This window comes from Mchenga conophoros, linkage group LG11 (genome assembly GCF_057382185.1).
Source record: "Mchenga conophoros isolate Kocher_MC1m ecotype Shallow Benthic linkage group LG11, M_conophoros_male_GT1.1, whole genome shotgun sequence".
NCBI lineage: Eukaryota > Metazoa > Chordata > Actinopteri > Cichliformes > Cichlidae > Mchenga > Mchenga conophoros.
Genome location: NC_140536.1, coordinates 23,450,696 through 23,473,937, shown reverse-complemented (window position 1 = coordinate 23,473,937; position 23,242 = coordinate 23,450,696). Strand labels below are relative to the sequence as shown.

The following is a 23,242-nucleotide window of genomic DNA, read 5'->3' as shown; positions in this document are numbered from 1 at the left end:
GATTTCATCATCACGGGAATTCCAGTATTAAACAACATCAGTTGTGAAATCAAAGTGTGACTGTAATCTGCACTGTTTTAACAGATTTAGTAAATGATTTAAAACTTCCTCCCAGTAACTCACAGCTGTTATAAAAACAAAGAAGGTAAAGCAACCCTACAGCAGAGTCAAACATGGCGAGTGTTACTGTGACATCCTGTTGGAAGAGTCTTTTGCTGGTGGCACTTATGGGTGAGAACATTTCATTTGTGTTCACTGTTATTATTCTTTTAAATGCTGACTATGAACATGAATGACAATAGTAACAAAGTAACTGATACATAAGGCCCAAGAATAAGGGTCTCTGTGCTTTGATTCATGTTTTATTTTAGCAGATGTTTATCACATTTATCCATAAATAACGTCTTCTGAGTGTAAAGATTTTGGATATTGATTTAAAAATACATGGAATGAATTAACTGAGTAAGGACTGAAAAGTAGCTTTTTCTTCATATTATGTGATCCTGTTTTTGAGGTTGTTGTGCCCAAACTGTGCAACAGCCTTCCTCGGTCACTCAGGTCGGCTGACTACGTTAATTAAGTTAAGTGACTGCTGAAAGACAGTTGCTTCTTTAACTTCTGTTTTCATGTAAATTATCATTATTATTTGTATGTTAACAAAGTTTATATTTAACCATACATCTGTGGAAGCAGCAAAACCTTTTTTTTCAAATGTGCTCTTAGAAAAAACGTTTGAATACTGTCGTTCCTTCTATCACATACATGTAGGTTAAGAACTACACTTGACAGCTTTGAGTACCTGCTGATTCTAATATATGTCTTACATCATCTTTTTCTCGCACTTAAACCCACTGAGGCCCTGGGACCATTTTTGTACATTTTAGTTTTTCAGTTACAAGCCATTTGCACTGTGTTGAATGGAATATAGCCAAATTCTCTAAAAACAAGTTTGGCATAATTTCATTTCAAAATTCAGGTCTGACTTCCTTAAATTAACTTCAGTGGCTAAGCTAACAATACACATCCTCTTAAGGCCCTAGGGGCCGTTTGCGGCCCCATTGACTTCCATTATAAACGCTATTTTTCACTGCAGAATTATTACCGTTAACGTCTTGGTGATTACTTAAATTTCGGTTCCGTTTTGGACTAGGGGCCTTAGAATTGTAATTTTTTTATTTGTCCACCGGGTGGCGCCCTTGCTTCACATTTGACCCCTGCTGGAAAACAGCGGGCTGCTTAGACAGACCTGCGGGAAAGGAAGCCTCATTTCCGGCGTGCAGCAGCGGCTTCGCCCGCTGATCGAGCGGGACCATTTTCGGTCCCTAGGGCCGTGAGAGGGTGCATTTTTTTTTTAGTCAACAGGAAATGACGTATTTGTTGTCACGTGGTATCGGACATGTGTGCTGTAGAAAGGAGTCCCCGGTGATCGTGCCCCGGTGATCGTCGCGACTTACCCCGGGAAGATGCACTTCTTTCGGCCTAGAGGAGCAGCATTGCCTGCCTGGGGACCATTTTCTGGTCCTGAAAAAAAAAAAAAAAGGCGATCAAAATGAATGTTGGTGCCAATCTTTAGTCCATCTAAAGGCCTAATTATAATAACAATTGAATATTACCTCAAATGTTTTTTTTGGAAAATATTCAAGTTTTTTGTTTTTTGGGGCAAAAAAAGCAGTGAGCTCATGTGATGAAACCGGGATATAAAGGGTTAAAATCCGCGAAATGTAATTAAAACTTTATATGAATATTTCAGGGAGAAGTGGTTTTAAAAGACTGACCAATTTAAAGTGGAAAAAAATATGAATATATAAAGTTTTTATAGCACTTTTTGGGGAATTGTCCTTAGGCATAAAGGTGGATGCATTTTTTAAAATCTGCTCCTGCAAAAAAAATAAAAGTGGATCGAAATGAATGTTGGTGCCAATCTTTGGTCCATCTAAAGGCCTAATTATAATAACAAACAAATATTACTTCAAATGGTTTTTTTTGGAAAATATTTAGTTTTTTGTTTTTTGGGGCTAAAAAAACAGGGCGCTCATGTAATAAAACTGGGTTTTAAATGGTTAAAACAACGAAAATATAATTAAAACTTTATATGAATATTTCAGGGAGAAGTAGTTTTAAAAGACTGACCAATTTAAAGTGGAAAAAAATATGAATATATAATCTTTCTATTGCACTTTTGGGGCGGGACCATTTTTGGTCCCCAGGGCCTTAAAAGGATGCATTTTTAAGGGCCAGCCAAGTTTGTCTGGACACACGTCTGAACTCCTGTTTAGTTAACTGATACTTATGCAGATAGATATCCATTATGGAGTAATGAATTATATATTATTTAATTCTCAGATTGAGTTATTTTGTGCTTTTAACCAGTATTGTACCAGTATTGACACAGAGTGGCTTTTACTGGTATGTGTTACAGCCATCCTGACTGCTCTGTCCCTCAGGTTTACCAGGTTTGGGGACCAAGGTGCAGATTTCTTGGACTGGCAGGGTGACAGCTGGTTCCCCCACTACTTTCACATGCTCATCTAATTGTTTTCCAAACTGCATCTACACCTGGTCCTTTAAGGCCAGCACAGTCAACGGGAGCACATTAACTTGGACACCAGATGGACTGGATGATACAGTGAAACTGCACTGCACTGTCTTCAATCCACAGACAGGAGTCTACACAAGTACTGACACCATTGTAGAAATTACAAGTGAGTACATCAAGTTAAATGTCACATTAAATAGTGGAAATAACAAAGGTACCTTTTATTCTGTACTTCTAAAATGTTTGCCTTGATGACAGGAACAAGGTGAGTGTATGAGTTACACATAATTAGGACACACTACATGGACAAAACTACTTTGCTATCTACAGATTACACCTACCCTGTCATGAGGCCCTGGGCACGCAGTTTTTCAGCTGATGCTAATGCCAAAGGAGGTTTAAAACTGCAGTTATTGAGTCAGGAGGGAATATCTAAGAGGAAGGAAATTCCACCTGCTGATTTTTATCAATGGTGGCATGTTATTACATCTCATTCAAATTCAGTGATATTTATAGAACAACACATTCTTTCACAAATATTTGTAAAGGCAGACTGCATGGCTAGGTGCTTGACTTTACACACCTGGGACAACTGAATGCAAAGATTAAGAGGTGTGGCTTAACACTACTGCCCATATTTTTATTCTCACTTTATGAATTAAAAATGTATTTTTTCTTTTTGTACAGATCAAATATCTGTACAAGTCAGTCCGCTGAACACTGTACCATCTCTCAACCAGTCATTAAATCTCATCTGCCATGATGCCAGATTTGGTGATCCACAAGGTCTATCAGACCTGGTCTGGTATAAAGATGGACAAGAGGTGACCCTGCGTGAAAATATGTGGCTTCAGCAAAACAACCTCACACTTCATTTTGACTCCCTGCTGCCCTCTGATGCTGGTTTCTACCAGTGTCAAACGTATCTGCCTACATCACAGACAACAGTTGTCAGCCTGGGCTATCTACTCAGCTGTAAGTACAAGGATACAGAGGTTAAACCAGAACAAGAAAGGCTGTGTTTTGTCATAACTGCAACAAGCTTTCTAATCTTTTGCAGATGATCAGTGGAACGTCAGCATTAGCGGACCTGACACTGTGTTTCCTGGTCAGTTAAGTGAGTTCACCTGCCTGACTAGCTGCACCTTAAATGTGGAATGCACCGTCAGGTGGGAGTTCAGGGGAGGTTTCCCTGTTGGAACCTACTTTTCAGTTCATAAAAATGAGGTCAGGTGGACTCCTTCACTACCTGGGACTTTTCAAAATTTCACCTGCATTGCAGAGAATAAAGCTGCTGGACGTTCTGCTGAGGCCACCAAGATGGTAGAAGTTAAAGGTACGCACAACTTTTTAGCACTTGCTTGTTTCTATTCTTATTGCTAAATCAATTTCAATTACTTTCTTTTTCTCTCAACAGATATCCCAATCTCTGGATCAGAGGCGATGCAGCTTAGTGGACCTTTTGCAGGAATCCTCAGTCTGGGAATGTGGGTCCTCTTGGGTTGGGCTCTAGAAACAGTATACTTATATTCACTTTAAAGAGACAGTTCACCCCAGTATCAGCTTTATGCCCAAATAAACACATGACTACACCATGGATTATCATAGAATAGTTACTACAACTAAATGCAGCTGATATCTACAAAACTTTTCAACTCAGACTTACACTCCAGAGAAAAACAACATAAATTTGATTTGGGGGTTTTAGTGTGAATATTTTCCACGCTATTTATTTCTGCAGCAGCTTATTCTGTTTATTATTATTTGTGCAAAAGAAACATATGTGATGTCAAATGTTAGAAAAGTAGAAGCAGTGTTTTTTCTTATGAATTTTTGTAAAACATCTGAACTCGCATATGAAAAATAAATTATGTGCATTAAGTCACAGTTGGAGTTGATTCCTATTTAACAATTAAAGTTGACACATGATTTTCTTTATGCTCCTTTATAGTGTACGTTTTAATTACAAGCCATTTGTAATTAAAACGTACACTGTAATTAATTTAATTTAACCACAAGGTGTCACTAACAACACAGAAGAACTGGATTTCAAGGACAGTGGAACATAAAATGTAAAATATTTCTGTGAATGATATTGCAATAAGTACTCTGACTGTTTTGTCTTTTTCAAAAACAAACCTCAAGATTTATTAAAAATTCTTTCACTGGGATGTAACTCCTTCAGTGAAAAATTACTTTTGTAAAGTCAGCTTGATAAACAAATTGTGTGACGTCAATTCTGCGCATGTGGTCAGTGATTCAACAATCTGTTTCATGTTCCTTTGAAAGTGAACAATTAATGCAGAGAAGACAACCACACTAAGCAAACTGAGAGCGACTGAGGTTTTTACCTTTGTTTTTCTCTTTTCTTCTTTTGTCATATCTCAGTTGCTTTATCAGGCGTAAGAATAGGTGGGAAAAATGAAACTAAAACATCTGCTTTCATTTTGTTGTAAAAGAAACCAACATTTGCATGTTAACCTCATTGTAGTTTCAGTTGAAATGCTGCAAACTCTGTAGTATATGTATATATATCCTGTGTTTAATTATAAACTAGAAAATGTAGGTTGGTGTTTTATGTTATGTCTGTTATGTACTTTCTCTTTTAAATTATTGAAACAAAAAGATATTCAAAAAAAGATTAATTCCAAAATGGACCAAAATGGAACTTTGTGGCCAAAATGCAAAACGCTATGTGTGGCGGAAAACTAACGTTGCACATCACTCTGAACACACCATCCCCACTGTCAAATATGGTGGTGGCAGCATCGTGCTCTGGGGGTGCTTCTCTTCAGCAGGGACAGGGAAGCTGGTCAGAGTTGATGGGAAGATGGATGGAGCCAAATACAGGGCAGTCTTGGAAGAAAACCTCTTGGAGTCTGCAAAAGACTTGAGGCTGGGGCGGAGGTTCACCTTCCAGCAGGACAACGACCCTAAACATAAAGCCAGGGCAACAATGGAGTGGTTTAAAACAAAACATATCCATGTGTTACAATGGCCCAGATCTAAATCCAATCGAGAATCTGTGGCAAGATCTGAAAACTGCTGTTCACAAACGCTGTCCATCTAATCTGACTGAGCTGGAGCTGTTTTGCAAAGAAGAACGGGCAAGGATTTCAGTCTGTAGATATGCAAAGCTGGTAGAGACATACCCTAAAAGACTGGCAGCTGTAATTGCAGCCAAAGGTGGTTCTACAAAGTATTGACTCAGGGGGCTGAATAATTACGCACACCCCACTTTGCAGTTATTGATTTGTAAAAAAATGTTTGGAATCATGTATGATTTTCGTTCCACTTCTCACGTGTACACCACTTTGTGTTGGTCTTTCACGTGGAATTCCAATAAAATTGATTCATGTTTGTGGCTGTAATGTGACAAAATGTGGAAAAGTTCAAGGGGGCTGAATACTTTTGCCCTACAGGGAATGGTTCTGGCTCCGTTTGACTTCACCATCTACACTGCAGACTTCTCCCACAACGCCATCTTTTACGGTGTGGTCTGCTGAGGTGGCAAGATCTCTGCCGGGAATAGGAAGAGACTGAACAGGTTGATCCGCAGGGCCAGCTCTGTTCTAGGATGCCCTCTGGACCCAGTGGAGGTGGTGAGTGACAGGAGAATGGTGGCTAAGCTGTCATCCCAGTTGGACAACATCTCCCACCCCATGCAGGAGACTGTGACAGCACTGAGCAGCTCCTTCAGTGGGAGACTGCGGCACCCACGGTGTGGGACGGAGAGATTTCGCAGGTCTTTCTTCCCCACTGCTGTCAGACTCCACAACAAAGACTTTTGCAGCTGATCAAACACACAAACCCACACATGTGCAATAACACCAAGTGCAATACTCTTTTCTGACAAAGTTGTATTTTTACTCAGTTGTATATAGCATTTGTATTCTATTTTTAACCTATTGTGGATATTATTTTATTTTATTCTATTGTATATAGCAGAGGTGGGACCAAGTCATTGTTTTGCAAGTCTCAAGTAAGTCTCAAGTCTTTATCCTCAAGTCTCAAGTCAAGTCTCAAGTAATGTCAGGCAAGTCAGAGTCGAGTCTCAAGTCACTGGTGTAAAAGTCCGAGTCAAGTCACAAGTCTGAAACTTTGAATTTCAAGTCCTTTCGAGTCTTTAAAAAAAAAAAAAAAACGAAAAAATAATGTTGCAGTTATGCTAAATGTAAATATTAGACCATGTAATTTTTAAATCTGTGTTTTTCTCAACACATGACAAAATAGTGAACTTAGAAAATATACACAAATTGTGAAATTGCACCTCTTTAAAATGCAGCTCAATTAAACTTAGCTCCAAGAATAATTTTCACCGACAGTTCTGAGATAAGCTGCATGTTATTCTTGGATGCGGTTGTAGGACCGGCTTTAAAATCGCATGACAAAAATATCATACACATTAAAAAAAAACTGTATCACCAACGTAGCCTGGAAAACATTTGCTAGTTAGATGAAGTCAGCTATCTCATCTTAGCATATTTATATGCATATTTATAATTATACGGTTCTTGGAGTGAGTGCATACACTCATGAAGTTTAGTAACTTCAGGTCACTGCAACAAGCCCAGGTACAGTTTACCGACGGATGGGTGCAGGACCTTGAAATGCACCGTGTAGAACGAAAGACCATCGTACGTATCATAAGTTTACCAGTCTCACAAATTGTCGTCATAAATACACATTCCTTAACCGTTTATTAATAGGACCTTTGAGCTCAACGGTAATTAATTAGTAGTGGAAATAATTTCTGGTAGCGTTACAGAAATGTAGCAGTGACAACAATATTGTATGCTGTAATCACCGCGCGGATAGGAGGCGGCTGGCTTGACCGCGGCTCACAAATGACGGCTCACTTTACCGCAGTCTGTAATCGCACTGGGCAATTAGTGATACAAAAAACCTGTTTTATCCTGTGAATAAAAGTATATGTTTTTGTCAATGTACCATAATAACAGAAGCGAAACGCAATATTGTGTCAGGACAATTCACTATTTATGCACAATAAATAAAGGAGCATAGCGGGACAATTTCTGTTCAGTGCCAGACTTGCTTGTAACCTATATCACTAATTATGTTATGAAAATGACGTATTAACTACTACAAAACACTGACCTTCGTGTAAATGCTTGGAGCAGACTAACATGTGAGCTGGAGTGTTCTGGGACGTTATATTTGGTCTTTGAATGGCTGCAATCCAGGCCATCCGTGGCGTCTTTGTTACTTCGGAAACATGGCTCGAACAATTTCTCTTCAACGACGTAATCCGATAACAACCGATCTCTTTACCCGTCGGCTTCCCGTGGCTGTCATGCGACCGGCTATTGCAGTTAATAATACAACGGCTTCTTGACATTTTTGTGTTTCTTTTTATCGCTGTTTAACTGATTTTAATTGAAAGCCTGCGTGCGCTAGTACCGCTTGCCACGAGTTCCCAGAATCCTTTGCGGTTCTACCCGTGAATGACGTCACATTTTCAATCTCTATATAATATGCATGTTAAATTTTATATTTGGGGTGAAATATCAAGTCTTTTCAAGTAAACCGGTTCAAGTCCAATTCAAGTCCCAAGTCATTGGTGTAAAAGTCCAAGTCAAGTCACAAGTCTTAGAACATTTTTTCAAGTCAAGTCTAAAGTCATAAAATTAATGACTCGAGTCTGACTCGAGTCCAAGTCATGTGACTCGAGTCCACACCTCTGGTATATAGTATTTTATTTTAATTTATTCTATATTCTGTGCAGTTGTGTACAGTATATTATTCTTATTGTATTCCAGTGTTCAAATAAAGGTTATCTTATGTTATCCTAGGTTTCCTGCAAGACCTGAGGCATGACTGTAAACAAATATTGAATCTGACTAGGTGTGCCCTCCAAGGATCCATGATCTGCTCACACCTGCTCACACTGGAGTTTTTTTTTTTTTGTTGAGATGAAGTCAGGCCTCCATCAAATGTTTCTGTTTCGTTCCCTTCTTTCCCTTCAGGCTCCGTGCCAAGTAAGGAAGGATGACGCTACCTGTTTATGGGTAAAGTGATTTCTGATAATATGGGTGCTGTAATATAAACTCCTCATATGAGGGTATCAAGCAGAAGCTCTTCCTCTTCCTCATTAACATTTTATTACCATTTTCTACTTATTTATTGTTGTTTTTGTTGTTCTCATTCTATTTACATGGTCTGACATTTACTTTGTTTTTCAGATGTATCATACAATATACTTGTTTTAAAAAGTACAACAGAACTTTGTATATGATGAATTCAAAACATATTACACCAGATATATTAAAGTCACATGATGACAGCGATGTTAAAAATATTAATGCAGAAGTCTGACAGGTAGTTCATTCTTTATTCAAACCAAATAGTGAAACATGATTAAGTACCTAGCTTAGCTTTTAAGTCCATTACATTTGATTGATAGCTAACTATTGGCTATTGGTTATGTCAAAAATTTGTAGATTAAACTACAAAGTATTGCATTCACTGGCTGAAATTAGACCCACCATTTCACCCTTAGCATTAAAATGATGTGTACAAAAACCATTATCAAATGCATGATGCAGCTATACTACATCATATTTGTTTGTAAAAAAAACATAAGGTTTTTTATAAAACTCTGCCATGGCTCATCAAATGTTGTTTTTTCTTTTCTAGGACTCTGAATAGTGATCAGCAATAGGGAACTAAAGAGTTAAGACTATAATTTCATGTCAACAGGGCCCCTCACACTTACCTTTAAAATCTACAAATGACCTATACATCAATCACATCTTCTGTTTGGCCAGTATACACAGCACAGGTTTGCTCAGATGCTGAACTTCGTCCCGTCATAGCTCAAACAATACACCCGCTGTTTACTCAGTGCTATTGAGAGGGGCATAATGGTTTGCCTGTGCTTCACATCCAACGTGGGAAAGAGTATTTCTTAGTGTGTGAAAACAATTGGTTGTCTGAAATAATACAGTTTTCTAAAAATTGTATCACCTTTCTGAGAAGTTTGACAAGCATGAAACCCAGATGACCTATAACACCTGCAGATAAGAAGCAAGTGGAAGCAAGCAGGAAAGTTCCTCATCCTTACTTGGCTTGGCCAGGTTGCGTTTTTTACAAATCACAGTAGGAGGGCGTCTGTCAACATCCTCATTGGATGTTGACAGATCCGTCACATCTGTCCCACAACTTAGGGTCAACACTACCCTTACAGTTTTAGGTGAGAACAGATAAGTAAGAGCTGATGTTCAAGGTTGGGAGAACCATTTTTGTAGAATTTCAACTTGTTTATTAATAATGGTTTGAAGTTGGTAGTTTCTCACCAAACATTATAACTGAAACACAAGCATTTAAGGTAAATGTGAAAGCATAAAGTCTCAGGGAAAGGTTGGGAAAAAATATAAGAGCTTTTCCTAAAGTGTTTTTTTATTTGTACTTTTTAATATTAGCATAATTTTTTTTTTTAAGTTAATCATTTATTCTGAAACATTTCAGCAAGTCACTCTGACACTTGAACCCTTCACCCTGGCTTTCATGCATTATATTTATTACTCACTTTTTATTTTGGGAATGCTGAAGCATGCTTTGAATAAACTGTGATCAGTGTTGAGTAAATACTATGAGATGAAATGCATGTGGGTTTTACAAAAAATGAAATCATCTTTTGTGGAAGTCCAGTTTCTGATAATGTTACGTAAGGAAAAAAAAAAGAAAAGTTATCTAACCTTAAATGACTTTAAATGACGCAGCAAATTGTGTAATGTGAGGCAGAACAAAGATAAATCCCATGAGCAAATAAAGGCACCATAATGAATGACATATTCAAAAAGCCAAAGCAAACTTAAAAGAAACTGTGAACACTGGCCATAAATTCTTACAGTTCTGTAAGGTGACCAAAAACATTTCGACACACTGAGGGTAAGCGGGATGGAAAAACTATGCTGATGAATTGTTTGCACTAAACACTTTACTGGAACAGGTTTCTGTTGTAATGAAAAATGATCCCAAAATAATATTGGAAAAGGTTTAATGGAATTCAGGAGGCCCCTGTCTCGTGGTATTTGGACTAACAACCAGCAAAGAGAAAAACAGCCTGTTCCTTACTGTATGTCTACGTGCTTTTGCCGTTTGTTGTTTTTGGTGTGCTGTTCGTCACGTTGCAGTGTCATCTAGTTTCTGCCTGCCCCCGTGTCTGTCCAAAGTAAGTAAGTATGTTAGTATGCTTCTTTTATCCCAATCGTCATTTCCAGTGTTGAGGAAGTTATATTGAAAAAATAATTAATTATAGTTACTAGTTATTTCTTCAAAAAAGTAACTGAGTTAGTAACTGAGTTACAAGATTCTAAAAGTAAGTAATTACTTGAAAAGTAACTATTGCTTTACTTTAAAAAATGTTTAACCCCCTGGGATCCAGGGTATAATTGGCCATTTTTAACCACATTTTACCTTTAAAAACTGTTTACTTTGCCTTGTTTGGTATCATCCTTTTCAGCACAACCTCACGTGTCTGAATTTACAGTTATGTTTTCATTTTGACATACTGTATTAACACAATTGATATGCAGTAAGCCGAACACAGCTTCAACCGTCTGTTTGTTGACAAATAGTAACGGGCCGCATTTTCTTGTTAGCAACTGTAACGGCGTTGTAACGATACTCGTTACTGAAAAAAATAACGCCGTTGCTTGTAACGCATTCCCATCACTGGTCATTTCCATGCAACAAGGTTAATGATACGAATCTGCTCAGACCGCACCTTTTATTTGAATTTACATGTTGTTTGCATCTGGTTATTTGCAGGTGCTCTGGCTTCGTCCCTCAGTCCAAAGATGCCTATTTGGTTAATTGGTCATTTTAAGCATGGGAGGGTGTGGTTGTCTGCGTTGTTATGTTAGCTCTGTCATGACCGAGGGTGTAACCCACCTCTAAGTGAGCTGGGATAGGCACCAGCCAGAACATGGATGAATAAAGCAGAGAACTTCAGCTTGTCACATTGTTTCTGGCTTTTTGTCGTAGTTTAAATGTTCAGATAAAGCAATTTGAGAAACAATGTAGGGTATTTAGACCAAAATATTTTGATACTTATGGCAGGGATTATATATAATATTTTTTTATTAATTATTTTAAGGTAATTAAAGCACAAAAACAAATAATCAAATAATAAAAGAAATATGGCTAAATTCGTGCGTAAAGTTTTTGCTTTGTCTGTATTGTATACTGTCCTAAAACGTCATGGCTAATGATGGTATTAGTTTAGGAAACAATGATGGTGTAAAGCACAGTCATCGTTTAGTTATATTAGTTATATATTCAGATATATTCAGATATTTATAAGTACTGTTTGTAAGTACTGATGTATTTTATCATATTTAATAATTAAAATTAATATAATAAAGTGGTCTAAGAATAACTAGAATTAATATTCATTACAATTAATACACTTTAACTGTATGCTTACTGCAAAAACTCATTGTTATGAAGTACATTTGTAAACATTTATTTTCATCTGTTTGGCTACCACAGAATGAATTATGTGCTGATCAGTGTGAACCTAAGAGTCTGAATGAATTCCGCAGCTCATCAATCATCAAGTGCTCAATTTTATTCTCCTTCCAATCTCTTTCTTTTGGATGAACAGCAGCTTTGAGGTTACTTCCAGTTACAGAGCTCAGCTCACTGATGAAAACGCTCTCTGTGATCAGTGTGACCTGCTGTGACCATGTAGTAAACTTTACCATCAGCTGTGAGTTGGGCAATAGCATATTCACTACTACTGCAGTTTTATATACTAATATAATCATTGAGCTTCAATACACAGTTCTTATTTTTCTGTATGTCTCTCGTCTGCCTAATTGTCATTGCTTTTCTGAGATGGACGAGATAACATAGCGCTCAAAATGAACGGACCGAACATTTTTCCTTTTTAGCTGGATCCAATCTGTCTGCGGTCTGTTCTGCATTCTCCAATCATCCAGCTCAGTTTTAGTGGGTTCAAAGCTGTTACATGTCAGCAAGTGGTCCATATTGCTGTCTGGCCTTCAACAATCACGCCAACATAAGAAACGACATCACCGCAAATGTGCTCATAGCAAGTGCATTTGTTACTATTACAACAGCAACATCAGTACTTCTTGGTTTTGTTCCAAACTAACTTTGTTTTGTTTTTTCTCAACACAAACTGTGTTCACTGTGGAGCACTGCCTCCCTTTGCTTTTCACAGATGATAGCACGTTCACTGTGATGGACCGAGCAGCGAAGGAAACTTAGGCACAGGTTAAAGGGAAAAAAAAAAGAAAAAAGGATTTTTTTATTGAACCCCAATAAATAATTGGTTAAATCATGTAAAAAGAATCAAAATCTTGGGCCCATAAAAGAGGTCAAAATAACAGAACTCTACTCAAAGTTGACAAACCATACTGATAACTGAAACAAACTGAACTAACTTAACGAGACAAAGGGGAAACTTAACAATGGCTGATCACCCACAAAAGCACAAAAAGGGGTAAAACACACAAAACCTAACTCCAATTACCCCACATGGTCCTAAATTATGAAATGAGCCAATTTGCAGCTTTCCATCAAGGCTTGTTCTGCCCCTTTTCCACCTGTTGGCTCCTCAATCAAGGGACGGGAGCAGCTCCAACTAAAGTAACTCAGAAAACAAAGATTAAATCATACATAACAGTGTAAACTAAAATGTGCACACTTATTTTAGAATACTGTGTTATGTGGATATGTGAACTAATTCTAAACCAAATCCAGTTATTCATTGTCCTGTAAATTAATTCCTATTTGAAGAAAGACAAATGTGAATGTGATGTTATGTATAAGCCTCTACACTAATATGGTGGCTATTACCACTGTGTGGCTGTAAGTGCAGCCATCACCATTATCTACTAGAAATACTGTCATACCTAAATTAGGATGTGACCTCAGCTAGTGAATGCAACACCCTTGTTTTTTATGTGTAGCGTGATCATGTCTTTGTTTGCCATTTCCTTGCTCTATCAACCCTATTATTGGTTTATTTTCACTTAAAATCGATTCAATGTTTATAGCCTTTAACACCACATGTTATTAGGTGCTCCAAAAAAAGAAAAGCAGATATCGTGTATATTGAAAATAAAAAATTGAGCTGATTGTGAGAGGTATTTGTGAAACTTATTTATTTATTTATTTTTATTCTAGTCTTATGGGGGAAAGAAAATTGTAATTTTGTTTACAGATGAATAGTGCATTTATCCCGTGTCTCTTTGGTTACTGTAAACAAAGTAGGAGAAGGAGACGATCCAGTATAGTGGGACAGAGAGTCCATTGTCCTCTACAAATTCTTTAAGTTTTGATATTCTGGGTGCAACTCATAACCAAATAATCCAATAAGAAGGCATTTACAGATTTGGATGGATCATCATAGCTGAATCTGCAAATGCCTAACCCCAAATTTGTTTTTATTTTGTCCAATTCAGTGGTTTCCATCTCTATTGTGGGAGGAAGTGACTCATCTTTTTTATGAGAATACTAAAATGATGTTCAGAGACCAAGATTCCACAGATTTGGTTTGCATTCTAGGTACAGAGTCACGTGTTAAAATTATAAACGCTCTCCACATGTTTCCTTGGTTGGAAAAAGTTGCAGAACAACAGTATACAGTAAATGGACACTCATAGGTGTGCACCTGTAAAGCATCAATATAAAAAGGTAAAACAAGGTGTGGTCATGACTTTGAGGTGGTATGATGATGGTGAAGGCAGGGGAAGGCATTTGCATCAAGAACACAGAGAGCTGCAGTGTTACAGAGTAAATATTAGCTGATTTGAAGGCAGGTAGCAGAGAATATCACAGGATTTTATTCATCAAAGCCAGATTCAAGTTTAGGGAAAGGATACCAAGGAGCTTAATGGAGTCTCCAGTGGTGTTCATCCTATTCTTGGCTGCAGTAACTTTCACAGGTAAAACTGAATGATAAGTGAAGTTCAATGAGTTTTATTGCCTATTACAATAACTACAGGGTCAGAGAATTAGACAATTTATAGATCCTAATATCAATTAAAATTCTTTAAATATACTACTTTGACATATATCAGTACTTTTGTAACTACTTCTGTCCCAGTGTGTGGATGACAACTACGTGGCGATTGAATATTTTACTTGCTTTCTCTTTCTAGATGTGACATGCAGTCAGACATTATATGCCTCTGAGAACCCCGTCGCAGTGGGAAACAATGTTACCCTTAGCAGCAATTACACTGTCAGCTCAGGCGGATGGCTATTCAACACCCGCCAAATTGTGATAATACTAAATGGGGGTTTTGCTATTTCCAAAACTTGGCGTGACAGAGTATCTTTTAACCAAAGTACTTCATCACTGACCATACACTCAGTAAAATTGGAAGACTCTGGAAACTACGCAGTACAGGATCTAATCAATGAAATTTCTTCTCAGTTAACACTTTCAGTTGAAGGTAAGCGCTCTCTCATTTTTCTTGTTTAGTCACCAGCACAGATTTCAAGAAGATTTCACTTCCTACATTATACTTCTTGCACGATTTCTGTATCATTGTCATTATTATTATTATTATTGTTGTTGTTGTTGTTGTTGTTGTTATAATTAATTAACTTTGTTATGATTTATGAAAAGAGGCATTGTCAGAGTCTCTTGGTTCCATTATGTTAAGGAGAAAAACAACTCACACTATCACATTGTAGACATATCTATCTAGAAAAAAAGGGAAAACAATTACACTATAAATTTAAATAACACTATCAAAAATATGTTGATCTTGATTTTCAACAATTGTTACAACAAAGGTTTTACATCAAACTGATAAAAGTCAGGGTAAATACCAACTCAGAACACGACATCACACCAAGTCATTGTTTAACAAAAATTTTAAGAGGTAAATGCAAATTAAAGTATATCCTTGATGAACCAAAGAATTTGACTGACAAATCAACAGACCAATACTGTCACCCAAGGAGGCCATTTTGTATAAGACTGTTTTGTTTTTATTTGTTTTTATCTTGAACCTGACTTTATTTCAACATATGGGTCACATTTTCATATATATTTGGTGGAGGACACATTTGCTTAAATAAAACATGACAAATGCCTTGCTGTTTTATTCTCCGCAGAATCTGTTTCAAATGTGACCGTTCAGACAAGCACAACCAACCTGGTGGAGTTCAATGACACAGCAGTACTTATGTGCAGTGTGTCCAAAGGTACATCCCTGTCTTATCAGTGGTTCAATGGGAGCTCAATGATCACGGCCAATGAAAAAGTTCAACTCAGCAGTGGAAACACCATTCTCACTATCATGAACGTGACCCGCTATGATCAAGGACTATACAAGTGTAATGTGTCTAATAATGTCAGTAATGACATCAGCGCCCCTGTGAATCTGACTATCAGCTGTGAGTTCTAACCAAAAGACACCAATACATGCATACAATCTATAAAACAATCTGCTGTCCCAACAATAACCTCTAAAACAATTTATGCCCTGTTCTGTCACCAGACGGCCCAAGTAACACGGAGATGACAGTCATGCCCCTTATGAGTATATACAAAGGCGGATCTAATATCACACTGTCATGCTCAGCGGTGTCCAGTCCTCCAGCAATGTTCCAGTGGATGGTTAATGGAGTGTACCTAAACAAAATTGAACCAAAGCTTGAACTAGAGAAAGTTAACGAGAGCATGTCAGGAAATTACATATGCCTAATTCACAATAATGTCACGTTCAGATTCAGCAGCCAAACAGCAACGATCCTGATTGTGGGTAAGTTTGGTTTGGTATCTGTTTAAAAATTTATTTTGTTTTATTTTTTACTTTGCTGCTTAGATCTGCTGAGCTGGTAGACCATTAAGACCAAAGAGAAAGAGTTGTGATTTGTGCCTTTTCCTTTGTACAGTGCAGAGGAATTATCTAGTTGAACATGCCATATTTTTTCAGGTCAAATATTTGAGTGAATTTAAGTTACTTACTAAACTCCAACAGATCCTGTGACAGCAGTCGTGGTGAATCTTGCCAAACCAGCAATATTTGGTGAGACATTCTCTTTGAGCTGTGAAGTGACGGGACCTGTTGACATCATTCATTGGTGGAAAAATCATCAACTTATTTCTGCTGACAATAAAACAACGTTTGGCACGGGCAACAGGACACTGACTATTAGTTCAACCCAGCATTCAGATGGTGGAGATTATCAGTGTGAGGCTTTTAATTCTGTAAGCAACCAAACCAGCGACCCCTTCACAGTCACAGTTTACTGTAAGTATTTGTATCATTATTAACATAACGATTATCACTGTGATGTCAGTTCTGTATTATCTGAATGCCTGTAGTCACATAAGCATTTTTCAGTGAAAGTAATTTGTGGTGTTCTTTATGTGTTTAGATGGACCAGAGAAAGCAAATGTTATGGGACCAAATTTGGCAAAGGCAGGAGACTACGTCACATTCACCTGCAATGCAACATCTAATCCTCCCAGCATCTATGAATGGTACCACGAAAATGTTCTGGTCTCCAACAAGTTAGAGTATGTCACACCGTCTCTGACAACCAGCATGAGTGGAAAGTACCTCTGTGTGGCCTTCAACAGCATCAGTGGCAAAAACAGCACTGCCGACATAATGCTTACTGTTATCGGTAAGACTTACGTGACCATTTTTTTTGGTGTACACAAAATAACTTTTCATTCATAAAAAGGAGACAGGTGCCTCGAAGGAGAACTAAAGAGCTATTTTGTGATTTGCTTTGTTTGCAGAGCCGCTGCAAAACATAATAGTAGAAGCACCAATGATGCCTGCCAAAGAAGGTTACTCCTATAATTTAACATGCAACACAAATGTACCTGCTGATTACATTTACTGGATGAAGAATGGGGAGCCACTGGATGAAAACAACAGAATAGTTTTCTACAATGATAACAAAACACTTCACATCAGAATGGTGGAGCGCTATGATAATGCCAATTATGAGTGTATGGCTATTAATGCCGTTTCAGAGAACATGAGCACTCCTTACATGCTCTTTGTCAACTGTGAGTATAATATTTAGAGATTTTATGCAGTTGAGTGTCATGTTTAAATGAACAATTTTTAAGTTTTACATTTATAGTTGTTTAGATATTCATCTATCTCCTTTTCTGTTACAGATGGACCAGAAACACCTTCTGTTTATGGGCCAGCTTTTGCTGAAACAGGACATCAAGCTGTCTTCAGCTGTTCTGCCGAGTCAGTGCCTCCCAGTACGTTCTGCTGGTGGTTCAATGGATCCATCGTGGCCAATACATCAGACTATACAACCGATGTGTTGTCATTAAGCATGAGCGGAGAGTACAAATGCATGGCCATTAATAATGTGACAGGAAAGAACAGCACAAACTCCACGCCACTCACCGTGATTGGTATGAAAACTTTAGGATTCAGAGGAATTAGATGAAACATTTTTAACATATGACTCTGGCTGCTATTGTGTTCCAAGAATAAAGAACACTAAAGACATCTTACCCTCTCAACTCTCATGTTCTGTGTCTACAGAGGCCATAGAGTCAGTGATGATCAAAAGCACGACAATTCCAATCAACACTAAGAACTTTACTCTCACCTGTGATGTTACTGGGCCCTATGACACAATCTACTGGATGAAAGATAACGTGATGCTCAACATGGACCCCTCTAATGACTCACATATCTCCAATAACATTGAAAACAACATGCTGAACTTCATCCCAGTGACAACGTACAATGAAGGGATATATCAGTGTGTTGCTACCAATAAGGCTGGCCAGCGAAAAAGCCCCCAGTACAGACTACTGGTGAATTGTGAGCATGACAGAAAGCAATGAAATGTGTTTTTTCTATTTTTTTGAAAACTAGTTTTATTTAATTTTGTACTCATTTTCAAATGCTAGACACAAATTGTTTTAATATCTACATCCCTGAGAAAATGTTTGCTGTAACAAAGATCCAAATGAAGAGTCATGATATGTTTTTTAGCAGTATTTAGACATTTTGGGGATTTAAATACTTAACAAAACAGCCAACATGTTTTTGGGTTGATGCAAAAAGTGTATTTAATTTATTTTCCTTCTTAGAAAGAGGAATGGCAGCTAAATAGAGAAATTAAGTGTTATGTGGTTTGCTTTGTTTGCAGATCCAATCCAAAATGTAAAACTAAATGCACCAGTGACCTTTGTCAAAGAAGGTTACGCCTATAATTTAACATGCAATGTAACTGGACCTGCTGACTACATTTACTGGATGAAGAATGGGCAGAGACTGCATGAAGACAACAGGACTTTTTTCCACAAGGATAACGAGACAGTTGAGATTAATCCAGTAAAGCGATATGACACTGGAAACTACTACTGTTTGGCTATTAATGCTGCTGGAAACATGCCCAGCGCTATTTACATGCTCGTTGTCATCTGTGAGTTTGATATTTTAAAGATTTACGCAACTGAGTGATATGATTTTAACATTTCAAGATAATTGTTGCAAGTCAATTATCTGGAGTTCAGATCATTTCAGTTATGTGAAATACCAAAAGTTCAGGCACAGAAAAATTAATTACAAATACATAAAACATATCAATATCGTATGAAACTTTACAGAAGGCAGTAAATAAAAGACAATGCACAGATGTTAAATTATACTTGCATATCTATGTGCATGTGTGTTGTGTGTTTGTCTCATTTCTTCATGCTTTGCGGGTTTTGGAAAAAAAAGAAAGTGTTCCATAGCGTGCCAGTGTGTGATTTATCAATGTTATGTCTATAACCAGAGGGCATCAGGGACAATAGGCTGTTGTGTGGCTGCCGTGGGCCATTTAAAACTCACCGAGATGCGCTAAAGGATGGTGTTGCCTTTGCTAGTGCGGTTAACATACCAGTTTTGGAGTATTTGAGGGCTCATACTAAAGGTTAAATGTGGGCACTGCTGGACCTTTTTAACAACAGCTTTGATGTAAGTTACCTTTGTCATGTCTTTCTGACTAAATGACTGTTGTGTTTGTTTTGTTTGCAGATCAAATAGAAAATGTGGAAGTAAAAGCACCAATGATGCCGGCCATAGAAGGTTATTCATATAACTTAACATGCAATGTAACTGGACCTGCTGAATACATTTACTGGATGAAGAATGGGGAGATACTGCATGATGAAAACAGAACTGTTTTCTACATGGAAAATAAGACGCTCCACCTCAGTATGGTGGAGCGCTATGATAATGGAAACTACTGCTGTATGGCTATTAATGCTTTTGGAAACAAGGCCAGCCCTGCTTATAACCTCATTGTCAATTGTGAGTATATTAGAATGTATAGAATGTATGCTACTAAATGGTTCAATGTCAATGGTGCATCACCTTAAATTAGGTAAATCCATTGTATTTCGGTTCTTCAGTTGGGGTGGCTGTAGCTCAGGTGGCAGAGCCACTAATCAGCCACTAATCAGAAGGTCGGTGGTTCGATCCCAGGCTGCCTCCTGGCTGCATGGCAAATATCCTTGGGCAAGATACTAACCCCATGTTTGCCTACTGGCGGTGGTCAGAGGGCCCGGTGGCGCCAGTGTCCGGCAGCCTCGCCTCTGTCAGTGCGCCCCAGGGCAGCTGTGGCTACAATGTAGCTTGCCATTGCCAGTGTTTGAATGGGTGAATGACTGAATGTAGTGTAAAGCGCTATACAAATGCAGGCCATTTACCATTCTAAAACATGGATTCTACAAAAAGGGTCATAATGTTCATAATGTGCAGACTTGCTTCTCATATGCCTAACTACGATTGCCTGATTGATCACTTTTACAAAAAGTGCACCTCAATTTGTATTAGCTTCACATTAATTATAGATTAGTAATTTACTTAATGCAGCAATTTTACAAAGTCAGCTTTCATTGAGAAAGCACTGGTGTTACATGCTCTGGTGTGGATAGCAATCACACTACATGCTGAACCGTACCCACACAGCTGTGAAAAACATGATGACTTGACACACAGGTGACCAATTTCATGATAAAACTATCAAAGAGTATTTTAGTGTTGCAACTACAATGTCTCTTAAGACACAGGAGTCAACACAATAAATATACAATGAACTGCACAGCTGACCAGAACCTATCCAAATTTGGATAATACTTTACCCAGCTCAAAAGACAAATTTGCATGCTATATAGTCAGGTGGGCTACTCTTTTGCATTAAAGGTAGGACTATGAAATTGCTTCATAATGTTAAATTGCTCGGTGGTAGCTCATACTAACTCAAAGTGTTATCTTTGCCTTATAATACTTATTACTTACTAAATTACTTACTTATTACTTACTTACTAAGTATTATACTTACTTATAATACTCCAGTGTTGCTTGTTGCTCAAAAGTTTAGACAATAAATTTCCTCAGGAGCGGCACAGATATTCAAAACGTCTGTAAGAACATTCATCAGGGACAGGTGTGTCAGTCTCTTTTGCATCATGCTGATCCATCACCACATTTTTAACCGCAAGTTGAAGAAGGATACTTGCACGAGTCCAACATGGGCACAATTTAAAGAACTTTGTAGTTAACAAAAAAGTTAACACTCTAGATTCTTACTGTTAGAGTCACCTATCCTCTTTTGCTGTTACAGATGGTCCAGAAAAGCCCATTATTTATGGGCCAGCTTTTGCTGAAACAGGACGTCAAGCCGTCTTCAGCTGTTCTGCCATGTCAGAGCCACTCAGCCAATTCTGCTGGTGGTTCAATGGATCAATTGTGTCCAACACGTCAGTGTATGCAACTAGCCTCTTGTCTTTCAACATGAGTGGAGAATACACATGTATGGCCATTAATAATGTGACAGGAAAGAACAGCACAAACTCCACTACGCTCACAGTTGTTGGTATGAACACTTTAAGATTTTTGGGAAATTTGTTGCACATGTGGCTCTGAAACTGATCAAATACAAATTCTTATTGTGTTCTTAAAGTCTAAATATTTCATGGGGATGTACTCCAGTCAAGATGTCATGCTCTTTTGTGTTTAACACCTTGTAATTTGTGTCTACAGAGGCCATAGAGTCAGTGATGATCAAAAACAAGACAATTCCAATCGACACTAAAATCTTTACTCTCACCTGTGAGGTTATTGGGCCCTATGACACGATCTACTGGATGAAAGACAACATGAAGCTTAACACTAATCCCTCTAATAACTCATATGCGTCCTATAATACTGAAAACAACATGCTGCATTTCACCCCAGTGACACTGGACAGTGAAGGGACATATCAGTGTGTTGCTACCAATAAGGCTGGTGATCATGTGAGCCCCCAGTACAGACTGTTGGTGAACTGTGAGTGTTTATTGAGAACTAGTTCTGAGTAATCTGCCCAATATTCTTTTGAATTGTGTGCCAAGGAAACACTATTCATAATTTTGCAGTACATTATTCAAACGAAATCTTTCTTTTTCCAGATGGCCCAGTCAGACTGACCATTTCCCGTGCAAGTATGTTCATGCACGTGTCCCTGATATGCCAGGCTGATTCTCGACCAGCGTGTGACTTCTCCTGGTTCTTCAACAATCTGTCAACACCTCTACAGAACACATCTACTATTGTATTCCCTGCAACCAGCCAGAATTTTGGGAATTACATATGCAAGGCATGGAACCCCGTGACTGATATCACAATGTACCAAAATCTTACCGTCACAGGTGAATAAACCACACATCTTATCTCTACTCATTTTTCTTTAACAAGTTCTTTAGTGTTGTTGAGCAACGGGTATTTTACTATAACCTATGACCTCATAAGAAAATTACGGAATAACGTGACATACTTCTATTTTTCTTTTGCCTGGGTGGCAGCTCTACGCTTCCGTAGAAAAATAGAGGTGAAATGTACAAAAGATTTTGAGACGTTAATGCCAAACGACGTCTTTGTAGTGTGGAGCATTTAAAGAAACTATGATGATCGCACCCATCTTTTAAAATTGGCCACAGGCAGTGCTATAAATTTGCAAATATGCTTTAAGCGTTTTTCTTTTTCAGTCCTAACCTCAAACGTGTCTCTTTGCTTGTCATATTTTCCACCCCCAGCTCACGCCCCTGCCATCCACTTCCCATACCAAGGCAGCCTGATGATGATGGTTCTGTTTGCCTTTTCTGCGCCTGTGTTGTTCAACTGAGTTCTCCACACTCTTAAGTCTTCTGAGAATGAAAGGCTTCTTTCTCGCTCCCTGTTTTTTGACAACAATCTTCCTGCACAATGATTAAGAAAACATAGCGCAGTCCATAATCCTAATGTTAGACATACACATTATTTAATTAGTGCAATGCCTATTTTTTATGTTCAATATTATATCTATTAACAGTAAAATGTAGTTTCGCTAGTTTTAATACTGTCATTGTAATCACTCCCCTGGAGCTAGTTCAGTGAATAGTTTCATAAAAGGAAAGCAGGGAAAGTGTACTCCTTACAAATTATAATCACTGTGAGCATTTAACCATGTTAATAATATATATACGTAGATGTTTTATTATACCTTGATTCACCTTATTTGATTGACTGATTACTTTTTTAAAAAATGAATAAAAAAAGACAACATAATATATTTTTTGGAGATTTTATTAAGTGGGATATTTAAAATAATAATGGTCCCATTCAGAAAGTTATAGTGAGTTCAAATTCCAGTGATAAAGTTTCTTTTACACTGCATTTGTAAAAAGTATCATGT

General features: G+C 37.8%; 2 protein-coding genes across 2 annotated transcripts; both read left to right on the top strand.

Moving 5' to 3' along the window:
* The first annotated feature begins 86 nt into the window (after nucleotides 1-86).
* Nucleotides 87-4,423, top strand: LOC146564108 (uncharacterized). Its single transcript, XM_085291604.1, has 5 exons — nucleotides 87-231; nucleotides 2,445-2,702; nucleotides 3,224-3,511; nucleotides 3,597-3,872; nucleotides 3,954-4,423. The coding sequence occupies exons 1-5, from the start codon at nucleotides 174-176 to the stop codon at nucleotides 4,073-4,075; spliced, it is 1,002 nt and encodes a 333-aa protein (XP_085147730.1). The 5' UTR covers nucleotides 87-173; the 3' UTR covers nucleotides 4,076-4,423.
* A 9,845-nt stretch (nucleotides 4,424-14,268) lies between these two features.
* On the top strand, nucleotides 14,269-23,130 carry ceacam1 (CEA cell adhesion molecule 1). Its single transcript, XM_085291596.1, has 15 exons — nucleotides 14,269-14,478; nucleotides 14,695-14,991; nucleotides 15,662-15,943; nucleotides 16,048-16,311; nucleotides 16,531-16,803; nucleotides 16,931-17,182; nucleotides 17,301-17,576; nucleotides 17,691-17,942; nucleotides 18,076-18,360; nucleotides 18,692-18,967; nucleotides 19,564-19,839; nucleotides 21,155-21,406; nucleotides 21,574-21,858; nucleotides 21,981-22,220; nucleotides 22,605-23,130. The coding sequence occupies exons 1-15, from the start codon at nucleotides 14,427-14,429 to the stop codon at nucleotides 22,691-22,693; spliced, it is 3,651 nt and encodes a 1,216-aa protein (XP_085147722.1). The 5' UTR covers nucleotides 14,269-14,426; the 3' UTR covers nucleotides 22,694-23,130.
* Nucleotides 23,131-23,242: the final 112 nt, after the last annotated feature.